Raw genomic sequence first — 14,988 nt, 5'->3', positions numbered from 1 at the left:
CACATAAAATGATGAGGGAGAATGAGAAGTTAGATCTATGTGGTTGGATGTTGGATGAACTGTTGATAAAACTAGGAAAAATTAAAGGAGAAAAGAAAGGAACTTTTCAGTATGGTAACCTAGTTGTCTGTTTAATGCTATTTTTCATCAATGGGACTCTCAGTTTTGGAAAGAGACAATGGGCATTTGATATCCCGGTAGGGAGGCAATTGAAAAAATCTATTGCCTCGTTGGGTAGTCAGAGAGATGATAAAGTTTGGGGTTATTTTAACACATTCTAGAAGGCTATGAAATCTAGAGAGGGTTCCTAAGCACATTGTTGAGAAATACTCAATTAACATATGCTTCATGGTTAAGAAAGATGAAACACTCATGGAAGCGGTCAAACCCTGGAAGATATGGATTGAGGAGATGGGTTATGAAGTTGATGCACAAATTTCAGATGCTTATGCAAAGATGTTGATCGATGCACCTATTGATGAAGCTGAGAAACCCTGTGGTACTGCAAAGTAGAAGAAGCAAGAGGTTGGAACTAAGTTCAACCAAAAGAAGAGAGAGAAGTAGGAAGGTAAGGAAAGTAAGTTTGTTGAAAAGGTTTCACAAGACATCAAAGCATTGATTGATGCTGTCCCGGAGAAAGGCAGAAAGAGAAAAGAACCATAAATGTTTATTGAACCTATTGCAGCTAAATCTACATCTGAAGATGACACACCCATGGTATTTAAAAGGGTAATAAGGAAGAAAACTTAAGAAACTAAGGTAGAGGCTAAGAAGCAATCCCTTAGGAAAGTTACCGTCAAGGCACTGACACAAAGAAGAGATCCTAAAGAAACACCTTCAGCCCCATCCGGTACTGGAAGGAGAAAGAAGAAGGATGACATTGATCTGGCAATTGAATCTGGTAATGCAACTATCATTCCACCAAAGACTTGTGTAGAGTTAGTTGATGAGATTACTAAGGATGGTATGTTAAAGAATGTATAGTTTTATTATGAATGTTTAGATAATAATAAACAAAGAGAAGTAGAGGAAGCAATTTTGTTATATTTGGATATTTATAAGAAAGTCTTGTTAGAAATTGAAGACCAAATACTGGTACACTTGTATGATATGTTAGATGCTATAAGACTATCAATAATGCAAGAGGACACACATATAAAGATACAAGAGTTGTTATCTGTTTCTATTTCTATTGCTCTAGAGGAGATGGATAAGACACTTGAGGTTGCAAATAGGAAAATCTTTAACAACAAGCATATAATAATTAATCTTATGTTAGGTAGAGTAAATGAGATAATCAAGGAGACCCACAAGGCATGGGTTAAGTTTTTTGAAGAGAACCATGGTTTTTATACTTCACCAGAATAAAAAACAGATACCGTAGACATCCCGGTTGAAGGAAAAGGAAAGGGTATTATGGGTACTTCACCCTCAATTTTGAAAAATGTTAAAATAGTGGAAATTAAGCCCCCGGTAGATATAAATATACATACATGTTGAGATGCTGATAAATACAGAGAGTGTAAAGGTTATTAATGTTGAGGACAACAGTCCTTCAGATCAGATTGCATAGGATGAGGATAAAGTTCCTAGGGAGGAACCGACAGTTATTGAGACTGCACCAAGTGGCGAAGCCACTGGTTCAAGTGAGGAAGCTACAAAGGTTAAAACATTAGAGGAGAAGAAAGAGGAATTCGATAGGGAACCAGTAGTGAGTCCATCATTATTGTCAATTGACACCTCGAAGGTTGAAAAGAAAAGCATTTAACCGAGATGAGCTCTACTAAACTCATGATGATGGTTGCACAGAAAATGTTGAAGGAGGGATTTATGGATAAAGGGGTTATTGATCAGTCTATCACTGTTTTGCATAGACTAATCCCAGAGTGCAAATTTGATAAAGAAGCGAGCCCATCCAACAAGCTTAAGACAATCATTGAGCACATTTCAAAGGATTTTCAATCCTTGCAATAGATATCAAACCGACAAGCACTAGAGAGATTCACACAGGCAAAGAGAACTACATTTGATCAAATGATTGAGTCTGAAAGGAAGGAAATCAATGATAAGTTGAAATTGATAGATAATTCTTTAAAGAAGTGTACAAATATTTACAGAATATGTTGTAACACAAATTTTCTTACATTTAATTTGGATAAGAAGATTAAGGAATCTTAGGAGAAAATTGTAGGTATAAACAATTCTTTTGATGGATTGAATTCATTGACTACATCCATTGATGGTCAAATTTTGGTTTTGGAAGCCCAAGTTTCTGCTCTTGAGAAGGAAAAAGACAAAATCATAAGAAGAGCCAGAAGTCTTAGAGGTTTGGTGAGTCCCCAGTTGGATTCACTTAGTGCACATAAGAAGGAGTGTATAGATATGGTTGGTAAGCCCACACCAACAGAGTTAAATGAGAAAGAGTCATTTGCCCATATGCTAAATGGACTTGTATCTATCTCCAACACTTTCAAATCTGGTTGGGATACTTATCTAGATCTTTTGGAGAAGGCCTATCCGAAATTTTTTAAATATATTAAGCTCCGGTAAGGTATTTTTGGGATATTCATTGTACAGTATCTTTCATTCTTCATCTTGGTTTTGGATTTTTGGTACTTTTTTTGGAATTTTTGATTGCATTGATGTCAAAGGGGGAGAGATATTGATGTGAAAAAAAAAGAAAAGGGAGTTGTATACATTAGGGGGAGTATAGATGGAAAACTGTGGAAATATGGAGTATTTTGTATTCATGGATATTCAGCTTAGGGGGAGCACGCTTAGGATGAAATCAACAGATGAAATCGTGATCATTTTTCACATGAGTGTTTCCATCAATGCCAAAGGGGGATATTATTGGCAATTGACACTCAATTGGTTGGTTTCAATTGGTTGTCATTGATGGCAACATGGCAGCTTGTTCCGGCTTCATGTTTTTGTTCAATTGTGCACCGACATGCACTTCACCGACACCGACAGGTTGGAAGGAATTCTTTGGTTACCGATTTTGCAGGCCGACATGGTTTAGAATAAGGTTATCAGTATTGAAGGTCGACATATTTTGGATCTGGCATCGACAACTATTTTTGATATTCATGTATTTATGTTATCTAGTTGACATGTATATTGATATTGTAATTATCTTTGTAAGGCGACACAAGGCATGATAAATTATAAAGGGTATATAGGTCAGTTGGTTAGATCATTTTGATATAAGGTATGAATACATGTATGTGGAAGAAAATAATAAAGGAGATGTGAAACATATGAGAGAGATCATGTATGTGAGGATATTTATGTAAAGGGGTATTTTGGTAAGGGTTTAGGGTTTCAGACCAGAACAAACATAGCTTAACCAAAACTGTATTAAGACATAGAAGATGCTATCTTAGTAGTTCATTCATTTCTCCGGATTGTAGTTTGGATTTGTATATAGTCAGTGAGGCTCCTTTTGTGATTGAGTAGTGTGCTCTAGGCTGTAAGCCTTGCTGCAAGTGCAGGCCCCTATATTTTTGTAATATCTCTTCATATGGCCAATGAATTGATATTGTGGGTCATAAATCCCACCGTGGTTTTTCCTCTTTGAGGTTTTCCACATATAATTCAGTGTGTTATGGTATCCATTTATGTGATTGGCTTATTGGTTTCTTTACTTCTTTCAATTGTATATGTACCAGTATACTGGTTGGTGTATGCATGTTTTAATAAGGTTAAAATTGATCATTCTGGTAGAACACTGATTCACCCCCCCTTCTCAGTGTTTTTGGATTCCAACAATCCAATCCATGAACATCAACATATTATGAATTTGACAAGGTACTGATAATGGCTTCGAAAGCTTGGTTGTTCTCCTGTTGCTCCTTCTGATCATCTGTCAGAATTCCACTAGGCAAGTTATACTTGGTAACAACATGATCCCAATATTAAATTCCTAAGCTCTTAATGTAAATCTTCATCCTTTCACTCCAGATTTTGTGGTTATCTCTATTGAACTTCAGACCCTCTCTCTTCATCATTTTCTCCTAGATCTTTTCCTCAAGCCATTAAGCTTATACTCAAGAGGACTTGGAATGCTCTGATACCAACTGATAACATGATGAAACTATAAAGATCTGGTCAACAAATGAGAGCGGGGGTGAATCAATAGATAGAAAATTAACTAAACATTCATCAAACTCATTTCCAACTTAGAATGAACTCATTGAGCTAACCGGTTTAGACACTTTAACAAAACTACAACAACACTGTCAAACCTTACCGGTTGACCTAATACTTCAGTGATACAATGCAACAGATCTGAAACTAAAATACCATTTGACCAAAACCTTAAACCACTTCACTAATACCAGTAATAACATGTTTTAGATCATTTCCGGTCATTTAAATATATCTATGCAGATTTACTAGTCATCCATATGAACCATATCAAAACTTATCCACAAAATCATCCACCACTTGACACAATGATTTTTCATGTGGAAACCCAAATGGGAAAAACCACGTTTGGGATGAATACCCACAAGTATTTTGAACTCTTCTGAAGTTCACCCTGTTAGGAGCTAAGCCTTGTTAGAGCTTATACAATAATGTTTAGTTAGGAACAAATTCGATTAAGGACTACCCGGTTAAGGGATTGACTACAAATACCTTGTTAAAGGTAACCTCAGTGGAGGATTTCAAATCCAAGCTAATGGATCACCTGGTTAGAGGATTTCAACAACAAGCTTGTTAGAGCTTACCTAGTTAAAGGATTTAATTGTTGTAATGGCTAGAGAACAATAGGTTCTTGGCTGATGTGGTAATAGCACTTTGTTGTTGAATTTGATCCTTTATCAATCCTATTTGCCTTCATAACATTTTGTAGACACACCTCCTGGTTTGGCAAAAATCACTTACACACTTAACCAAATTTGCCAACACATTTTCAAACAATCTATGCACCTTAAAAACAAATACATTAGGTCGGTAACACAACACAAACCCTACAATTCATAGAGATTACACACATATCAGTTCTATCTTGACTGTTAGATTCTATTACAATCAACTACACATTCTTCAAGGCATCTTCAACCGCTCCTGGATCACCACACTTTGAATCTTGTAGCTCATCATGCGTTTGTCACTTCATGCTATGCATTTTATCATTCCCAAGATAAATGGTTATCTTTACGCGCCAAATCCATTTCAAAACTCATCATGTGCAACATGCTTGCGTGGCATCTTCATCACCAGTCATCATTCGGTCATAAATAATCACAATCGATCTCCAAGATCCATCGTTTAGGGTTCTGCTTCTCAACTGGTTAGGGTTACCGGTTGATCTTCACTGCTTCAATACCGACTGCTTTACTGCTTCATTACCGGTTGTTTTACTGCTTCATTACCGGTTGCCTTACTGCATCATTACTTGTTGAAATTGACATCAATGACAACATTATACTTCTTTAATGCAATCTTCATGCAATGCCAATATGTGACTCTCACACAACCTCTAATAAATCAAAATTAATAATCTCCTAGAATTCCTAATAAATTCTAGTAGGAAACCATTAGGCCAGGTGAGTTTTATTTCTTCATCTAATACACTTTATCCTCTAGTTCATCTAGAGAAATGGGTCTAATAAGAAACTCATTCATCTCATTCAAGTAAGAAACTCATTCATCTCATTCAAGTAAGAAACTCATTCATCTCATAAAGTTGTTGAGAATGCAAAACAAACAATCATTTAATAGTAGAATAAAGAAAGTGGATGTTTTTGAAGAAGTAATTGTACTAAAGAAGCTACCCACCTTGGAACAATAGAAGAATATTTTGGCGAAGTTAGAATGATTTGGAAAATACTAGAATAAGGAGACAAACATGTCCAACCACAAATCCATAGGATGCAAAGAGATTAGGACTAGAAAATTAGCTCATTAATGATAATTGCATACCTTAATCACTACAACATAAAGTTCATCATGTGCATCATGGCAGACTTGGGTGCAAACATTAGCATCATATTAAAAAATACAAGGGAGAAATTGGGAAGGCCAAAATAAACAAGAAATCCTTATAATATTAGTTTAGAAAATGGATTAGGGATGCAAACAATGGGTACATGAAAGAATGTATAGATAAATGTACAAGGCATCAAACTAATTGAAGTAGTATCCATGAAGGAGCCCCTTAAAACATTTTAGGTATTGTTGGGACTAAAATGTTCATTAATTCAAATGCAAACTTGTAGACTCTAGAAGGGAGGGAGTATCTTTTGTGGATGATACCAAATTTATTCACATTCCTTTAGGACAATATGAAAAGTAACTCTTATGTAGAGGAGATTACTCGGGAGGAATATGAAGAGGATAACACTTAAGATTGATACTATCAGCTTCCAAATGGAATACAATTGAGGAACCAAAAGGAACCTCTAAAAAATATAGGGATTTATGTGAGTCTATATTATTTAGAAATAAGGGTCATCCATTCTACAAGATATCATAGATGGACAAAATATATTATGGAAAACTAGACGAAAGAACATAAGATAGCCTAGTCCACATCTCTAGAACACCTAAGCAAGTGAATCCTATTTTGAGGAAAATTTTGCATATTAAGTTACAATGGATTTTTTGAGCTGGTAACCTAGATGAATAATTACAAGATATGGAGAAAAATTTCATAAAGGAGGATTTGTGGATTGTTGCTTTACAAGATACACTATTTTGTAATTTCTCATGCTAGTGGAAGAAACACTAAGATAAAATCCCTTAATGACATAGCTTTAAAATTATTATTAGAACAAGATACACATAAAAGAAGGAAAATACTCAATAACTCCAAACTATAATCGTTCAATCACATCATAGGATCATCTACAAATATGCACTACAAGTTGGCACAAAAGAATAGAATATAACACTAGATTGCACATAAAATTCTTCAATTAGACCTTGACACTAGTTGTACAAACATGGTATATCAACCACATGATTGTATGCCTAAAACTAAAGATTGGAAAGAACTCTAGAATGATTTTATTTATAATTTCTCATTCTAGGACAAGACATGCACATTCAAAATGCACCACTTCAAATGAAAGAAATTATATTCAAATTGATGGAAGAAAAATACACTCAACAATATGCACAAAATCTACCGCTTCCTAAGATAAATGAAATTTGGAAGCTGATTGAATGGATGGATGCACAGACTCTACCAACAAAGAAAATATATTACAATACAAACTAGAAAAATAAGGAACAAGATCCGAAACTAGATATTAAAGTAGAAAGAGATATAAATATAGTTGTATAACAATTTTAAGGAAAAATATAATAATCAACCACTAAAACCAAGGGAGGAGAATATAGTATCTAGATAGGAAATCTAAAGATGTCCAAATAGGAGACAATTGGAATGATCAAATTGTAGCAAACGTGATTGAATTACTGGCCGAGTATTCAAATACCTATTTCCTTGGACATTCATAGACATGAAAGTTACCAAGGAAGAAGTTGATGTCATGAAGATTCAATTAGAAGGAGTGAAACCATAAAGGAAGTGACCATACTGATTCAATCCAATTATAAATAAAAAAGGGAAAAGTGAATTGGATAAAATGCATATGGTTGATGTCATGAAATCAATGCACACTATAGGGATCATACTTGTGGTTGTACAAAATAACAAAAAAGGGGAGATAATAATTTGTGTTGATTTCAAGGAGGTTAATAAAGCTTTAAATATTCATGATCCCTTTCGAAGTCCTTTCACATAAGAGCTTTTGGAATCTATTGTAGGTGGAAAAATATATTTATTTACAAATGAATTCTCTAGATATCACCAAGTAAAAATTTGAGAAGAGGATCAACCAAAAGTAACTTTTCCTATGGAATGGTGATCCTTTATGTATACATTCATGCCAAATAGCTTGAAAAATGATTTGCCAATGTTTGTCCATATCATGGTTAACACATTTAAGGATTTCATTCATAATTTTTTAGAGATTTATCTAGACAATTGGATAGTATATGAACTAATCAAGAGCTATACAAACACTCTGCTCTATGCTAGAAAGATACAAAAGCTTATGGATTTCATTATATATAAAAGAATATAACTTTTTGGTAAGTTTTGGAATGTTGTTAAGGCATTTAATTTACAAAGAGGGATTAGTGGTTGATCCCGTGAAAGTTGCACTAATCATGACATTACCAAAAACTACACTGGAATTGAAAAATTTGTAATGCTAGATATTAGTTACCATTTTAAATGCATTAGGGGATACACAATAGTTGTGGTACCATTAGAAGAATTGCTCCAGAATAAAACAAACAAATATATCAATTGGACATAATAATGCCAACAATATTTTGACATATTAAAAGAAAAGATAGTTGAAATACCCATTATGATATTCCCATACTAGAATGCTCCCTTTCATGTTCATGTTGGTGTATTTGAGATATCAATAGGAGTAGTTTTAGCATAATCTTGACATAATAAAAAAAACCACCCAATTTCCTTCACCAATTGCAAAATCTCTCAAGCCGAGAAGAACTCTAACACTACTAAAAGAGAGGCCCTAAAATGCTATAAGCCCTTTAAAAATTCATGAATTATCTACTATTCACATTTTACGTAGACCATGATCCATTAAAGTATCTACTAAATTATAGGCTACTCACATAAGGGAGAATATGTAGGTGGTAATTTCTATTTCAAGAATTATCTAAATCATCTCCCATAAATAGAACAAAAAAATTATCTAACTCCCAAACCATTTTTTTAAAGGTTCATTCCTAATGTAGAGGTAAGGGGTTCACCTAAACTCTCCTTAATACATTAGTCTTTTTTTCTTCACTTTTCAAGGCTTAACAACTTGGCAACTTTCCAAATACTTTGTCAAACATATGGACACACCTTAAAGTATGTGTAAATGACACGAATAAACCATTCAAGGATGCCAACAACTTTAGATTTCACAAATTACAAACTTTCTTTAGGTTCTTCTACACAAACTACTTTCATTCCTTGTAGGCTTCCTATTGGCATTGCACACTCCAATGAGAATTGTCGATGATTGAAGGTATTGTCATTGATGGCAACCTTGCAATCCTATGGCACCTACACCGTCAGATTCTACACCGGCAAATAGTTCACCGGCAACGATAAAGATGATTACCGACACCCCAGCCGACATGATTTTAATTAGTGTATATTGTATTTAATTGTAATATCTTTTTGTAAGCCGACAAGGCGTATTGTAATAAGACTCATATATAAGTATGAGATCTTGTAGATCATTTAAGATGCAGACATGGTTAGAATATTGCATAAGTAATGTGTGAATATTAAGACAGATTTTGGAGTAAGGTTTATGGTTATTGTATGAGCTTAAATCGGTACTAAACCTGGCATAGCAGATGCTGAACTCAAGCAGTACATTATATTGGATTTGCATAATCCATTTTTGTAAGTCAGTGAGACTTCTTTTGTAATTAAGCAATGAGCTTTAGGCAGTTGGCCTTCCTGCATGTGCAGGCCCCTATTGTAAGTAATACCCATTCAATGGCCAGTGAGTGAATATTGTGGGTCACAAATCCCACTGAGGTTTTTCCCACACCAGGTTTCCTCGTTAAAAATCTTGTGTTATGGTGTGCTTTCTATGCTGTGTTTATTGTTCATATTTATTGCATTAATTCTTGTTTATCGGTACACTGTTTTGGAATGCAATTTATTTAATAATGTTAGAAAATCTATTTACCAGTTAGATACTAATGCACCCCCCCCTCTTAGTATCTTTGGGAATCCCAACACTTCCAACTAAGAGCAATCATTAATATCTTTTGATGCAAACCTCAACTCAAGATCATGAGAGGATTTTTAGATACCCTTTATTGAGTTCTCAAACATCTCTCAAAATTGGCATGGGTTACTTTGGACCAAACTCTTCAAAACTTGACGATTATGTTATGCCCAAGGGCTAATTAGGCTAGGTAGAAAGAGGGTTTATTAGTTATATATGTTCCAAGACCCAAATCACTTTATAAACCCTTCAAACTTATCATATTTGACCTGCTCATGCTTACTAAACCATCTCCCATTCATTCCCATGATTATTTTATCCAATCCTCATCCCTATGGGTCTTAAATGACTCAAACTAATGTAAAAATAGCCTAGGGCATCAAGGAAACCATAGCACACTTAATCATTAAACCTTGCAACCTTGAAATGTGAAAGCATACATAAAAATGAACCATACTACATATTCTTAGACATTTCCACTAGAGGAATCAAGAAATATATGATTTTATTTACTCACTATTACCCCAAACTTCTGAAAAGGGCTGTAAGGAAGATTGGCTTGTTAGACCCATCAAACGACATTTTCTTTAGGATTGGTAAGAATGAAAAAGTTTTATAATCCAATTATCTCTTGTGAGCACCAATTCCCCTTTATAGATATAATTTAGAGATATATTTGTAGTGGTATGTTGAAAAAATCAATAAAAAGGTGCTCACATATTCATACTCTAATTAACATAAAAATTGGATACAATTTATTATACCCTTCTTAATTAGAGAAATAATATGTTATTTTCCAATTACATATTTTGTAGGGAAAGAAAACATTTTTTAAAATTAGAACAAGAATGGTTTCGATGCCTACCAAATAGTTTGAGAGAAATATTTACCATTGAGTGACACATGATTTTTTTTTGTCTTTTTGAATTAAAAATGCAAAATTTATCAACCAAAGTACATGACATATATCAAGAAAGTTCACATACAATGATGTGTCCAAATTAATTATTAAGGGTTTTTAAATAGATTCAAGATTTTTTTAATTAAATTAAAAAAATATAATAATATATAATTAAATAAAAGATGGATAGTATAAAGACTTCTTCATTTAGATGAGATGAGTTTAAAATAAAGATAAAAGACTAAATAACATTAAGAAATTAAAATATTTTCTAACAAAAAAGAATCTTTATCATCAAAAGTTTCAAAAACATTTCCAACAATAAAATCATCAATAAGCTCCCTCCCTTTCAAAAGTAATTTCCAAGGTAGGTTGAGGCTGGATCAAGGAGATGATTAGGTCCAAGTGTAAAATTAGGTTTTCCAGTAACACCACCCCCGTAAGGGGAACTAGAAAGAGTAAACGAAAAGACTACAACTTTTATTCGTCTGACATGATCTTTGATACCTAGATGCTAAGAATCATAAAATTGAGAACTTTTATCATGTCTATAAAGCAAGCTATAAAAGAAAACTAAGAACTTGTAGAAGATTGACTACAATCATAGAAGACTAAGAGACTGATTTAATTGTATAAAACATAATAATGTAATTTCCAAATTAATATATTTTTAAGGTGCCCAAATATTTAAACTCTATTTAACAAAAGAAATCTGAATGCAATTTATTATACCCATGGGTAGATTCAAGCATGGAATTAAACCATCTAATAGCACCAAGCACCAAGCATACAAGAGGAAGTAGAGGATAGTCAAAAGGACAGACCATTATCTGGGGACAACATTATCTCTGGTACTTGGAAGCTAATAATCACAGAACAGACAGCTCTGTCATGTCTAAAATACAGACCACGATAATGAGACTAAAAGCCTGTACAAGATTGACTACAATCAAATAGGACTAAGAGCCTGTAGAAGATTGACTGCGACCTCATCTACACCCTCGAAGAAAAAGGGGATCAGAAAAAAACAATCTTAAACAACAATACACGGAACACCAAAGATGTTCAAACTAACAAAGAAAAGATAAATACTTTTAACATGATAGCGTCCGTCCTCTATCTGCCACCATTAAGGTTTTCTCGGAAGCTTTGAAGATCAAATGATAAAGGTTCACTATGTGGGTGTAGGTCCGTCATTTCAACTGTCTGCTCCTGATTCGCTTCCGCATCCATTAAAAGAGAAACAAATTCTTCCTTTTGCGCTGCATCAGAATTCAACCACGCGTGCGGCCTTGGCCCACCTCTCATCCACAGGAGTTCCTGAACCACCTCCTTCATTGTCGGCCTCTTTTCCCCCTCCACGCTCAGACAATCTTTTGCTAAATTCGCCACTTTTTCCATAGATGCTCTATTCTCTGCCTCTTCTACAGTGAGCCGAGAATCTAAAATTTCAGTGAGATCTGTTGTCTTCATTGTATTGAGGAAATAAATGGCCAAGTTGCTTTGGTTCTTTGCTCTTTCAAAGGAAAGAGGCTTTAACCCAGTCAAAAGCTCGACCAGCACAACCCCAAAACTGTAGACATCACTCTTTTCTGTAAGCTGAATTGTCTGAAAGTATTCAGGGTCCAAATAACCCATCGTGCCCTGCACAACTGTGCTGATATGTGTTTGGTTCATTGGAAGCAGGCGAGACAATCCAAAGTCTGCAACTTTGGGAGTATACATATTGTCTAGAAGAATGTTGGAAGATTTCACATCTCTATGCACTATGGGTATTGAAGCAGAACTGTGCAAGTATGACAGTGCTTCGGCAGTTTCTGTAGCGATGCGCAGACGTTTTTCCCAATGAAGATGCTGCTCATATTTGTCACCATATAAATGATCAGACAGAGTGCCATTGGAAATATATTCATAAACTAACAAGGGCACCGGAGACTCTAGACAGCAGCCCAACAACTTCACCACGTTTCTGTGTCTTATCTGATTCAGGATAACAATTTCATTGATGAAATCATCAATTTCTTTGGAATCAACTTGTTTAGAATTAGCCTTCTTGATAGCCACAAGAATCCCATCGGAAAGAATGCCTTTGTAAACCGTGCCATAGCCACCGGATCCCAAGATTAAATTGGGAGAAAAACTTTGCGTTGCTTTCTCAACCTCATCCAAGGAAAATATTCTGACCCCATCTGCCTCCGATGAAGTCAATTTCTGCAGATGAGTTCCCCCGTTTCGCCGAAAATTGCTCTGCTTGACAAACCTCGCCTGTCTGTGCTTCAAAATCAACAGTGCAAAACAGCCACCGATAAGCACTGTCACTAGTGTCACACAAACTCCTGCACTCCAAAACACAAACCAAGATTATATTTTTTAACTCCCGCACTCCAAAACACAGAACAAGATTAAATTTTATAACTTTACTCAATAGTGCATACAATTTTACAGCAATGCAGAGCAGTTGCTTTAAGCTTGTACCTATGGCAACGGGTATAATCTCAAATTTTCTCGTAGAACAACGGGTGCCGTTCTTCGTGCCATCTACGTGGCCTTTCGCGCAGAAGCACTTGTATGAGCCCTTCGTGTTTTTACATCTCCCTCCCTCTGACGGAGAGTAACAGTCATTCAAACTAGGATCTAAACATTCATTGATATCTGCAGGGGTCAAATAGAAAACTCAACTTAAAAACATTCTCCTCTAATTTTGAAGTAAATATATCCACATCACATAAACACAGTACCTTTGCAGCCAGTGCCATTGGAGTACCCATCTCCGCGGAAACCATGCTTACAATTGCATTGATAACCCCATCCTACATCAATGCACTCTGCATCCGGAACACAATGGTATGAACCCTTTGTTTTAGCTGAGACACATGTATCATTTGGAATACTCCAATTCAAACTTATGGAAGCATATGTGAAGCTAAGGGTATGTGAAATCAAATCCCAGCTATTTTCATCAAGTATACCGGCATAATTACATGATTTGTTGCTGTCAGTGTCATTTTCCAATAATGAGACACTTGTTACAGCGATTTGATAATCTGTATAATTTGCAGGCACGGAAGTTTGGCAACAGCCATCCCCGTTGCAGTTAGAATAAGTGGCAACAGCACAGAGAGATATGCATCCACTTGAAAGATTGTTGTTCTCACCGATGGCAAACATGCCCATCGCTTCGCATCCAATTACAACAAACCTGTTCTGTGTAGAAAGCCTGAAAGGTCCTTCGCTCGAAATGTTAAACCCTGTCTCATCACGATGGCCTAGACAATTGGAAGTGGAAGCGACGAATTGGGTTGCGTTAATGAGGAGATGATGGTGAGAGATATTCAAGATTTGTACTTCACCAGAAGGAATGGACAGAAAAGGAATAGGATGTATACTTCCAAAGCTTTGATTGTGTTTGCAGTTGATTTCAAAGCCTGGCAGGCCACAACTCTTTCCTTTTCCTGCAATTGAAAAGGGGTATGGAATGCCCATCTCTCCACACTCGTCCAGACATTCATTTGCTTGGAGCTCGATAATATAGATAAAACATGATATAAATATGATCCACTCAATTAGAATTACCTTTGATAAATTCGACATGAAGATCTGGCCGCAGTTATCAGACAAAGCAATCACTTATTCTTCCACAGCAAACATTATTAGCAATGTCTCTCTTTTATTCTGTTGTTGAAAACTCGTATGCCTTCCATCGACCGAAATCGCAGAGGAAAAGTCATATGATTCTGATTCCATGTGAAAACCCCGTAAAGAAAGTCTAGTCTTCTGTGTCGGTGGAGGGCTGCATGTAAGTTAAGTCTTAATTATGGCGATGGGGTCTTTTGACAGATGAGAGCTTGTGTTTTACATCGGCCATTACAATGTGCATTCATATACTTTCCGCCCCTTTTCTATCTGCCTCTACATCATTACGTGTGACTGTAAAACATTAGCCTTCAAAGATACATCTTCCCGGACCCGCAAGACTTGTCTTACCTTGCGGTCTCGCAGAAAAAACATCTTCACCGAAACACAAGACTTGACTTACATGCGGTCCTCCATCGACACAGAAGACTAGACTTTCTTCCTCTTTTTCTACCTCGTCTTAATTATTCCCTTGTCATATTTGGGAAGTTTGCATTGCATTTTCCAAGATAAAAATAAACCTGGCGTATGTGTTGTGTTTGTTTTTCTCCATCGAAGAAAGCATTTATTTTTAAAAAATTCTGTTTTTCATAATCTCTAATGGTGTTCAAAAAGTAAGTTATGTTTTTACTTTGAAAGGCTCAAATGCAACCAATTTCA

The 14,988-nt window shown here is 35.4% G+C and overlaps 1 protein-coding gene across 1 annotated transcript; it reads right to left on the bottom strand.

The window, feature by feature from the left end:
• Positions 1 to 11,409: 11,409 nt before the first annotated feature.
• LOC131046290 (wall-associated receptor kinase 2) lies at positions 11,410 to 14,539 on the bottom strand. Its single transcript, XM_057979990.2, has 3 exons — positions 13,434 to 14,539; positions 13,171 to 13,347; positions 11,410 to 13,031 (listed from the first exon to the last, which is right to left on the bottom strand). The coding sequence occupies exons 1-3, from the start codon at positions 14,284 to 14,286 to the stop codon at positions 11,812 to 11,814; spliced, it is 2,250 nt and encodes a 749-aa protein (XP_057835973.2). The 5' UTR covers positions 14,287 to 14,539; the 3' UTR covers positions 11,410 to 11,811.
• Positions 14,540 to 14,988: the final 449 nt, after the last annotated feature.

Source organism: Cryptomeria japonica, chromosome 1 (assembly GCF_030272615.1).
Source record: "Cryptomeria japonica chromosome 1, Sugi_1.0, whole genome shotgun sequence".
NCBI classification, from domain to species: Eukaryota; Viridiplantae; Streptophyta; class Pinopsida; order Cupressales; family Cupressaceae; genus Cryptomeria; species Cryptomeria japonica.
Note: the sequence above shows the minus strand (reverse complement) of the source record. Positions and strands in the feature narration are given on the sequence as shown.

What these genes read in the sequence shown, in the direction of transcription:
- LOC131046290 (XM_057979990.2), bottom strand. Translation starts at nt 14,286, where the DNA reads ATGTCGAATTTATCAAAGGTAATTCTAATTGAGTGGATCATATTTATA. An exon ending in CAATGGCACTGGCTGCAAAG is followed by an intron (nt 13,348 to 13,433) that starts GTACTGTGTTTA and finishes TGACCCCTGCAG; the next exon opens with ATATCAATGAATGTTTAGAT. An exon ending in GATTATACCCGTTGCCATAG is followed by an intron (nt 13,032 to 13,170) that starts GTACAAGCTTAA and finishes TTTGGAGTGCAG; the next exon opens with GAGTTTGTGTGACACTAGTG.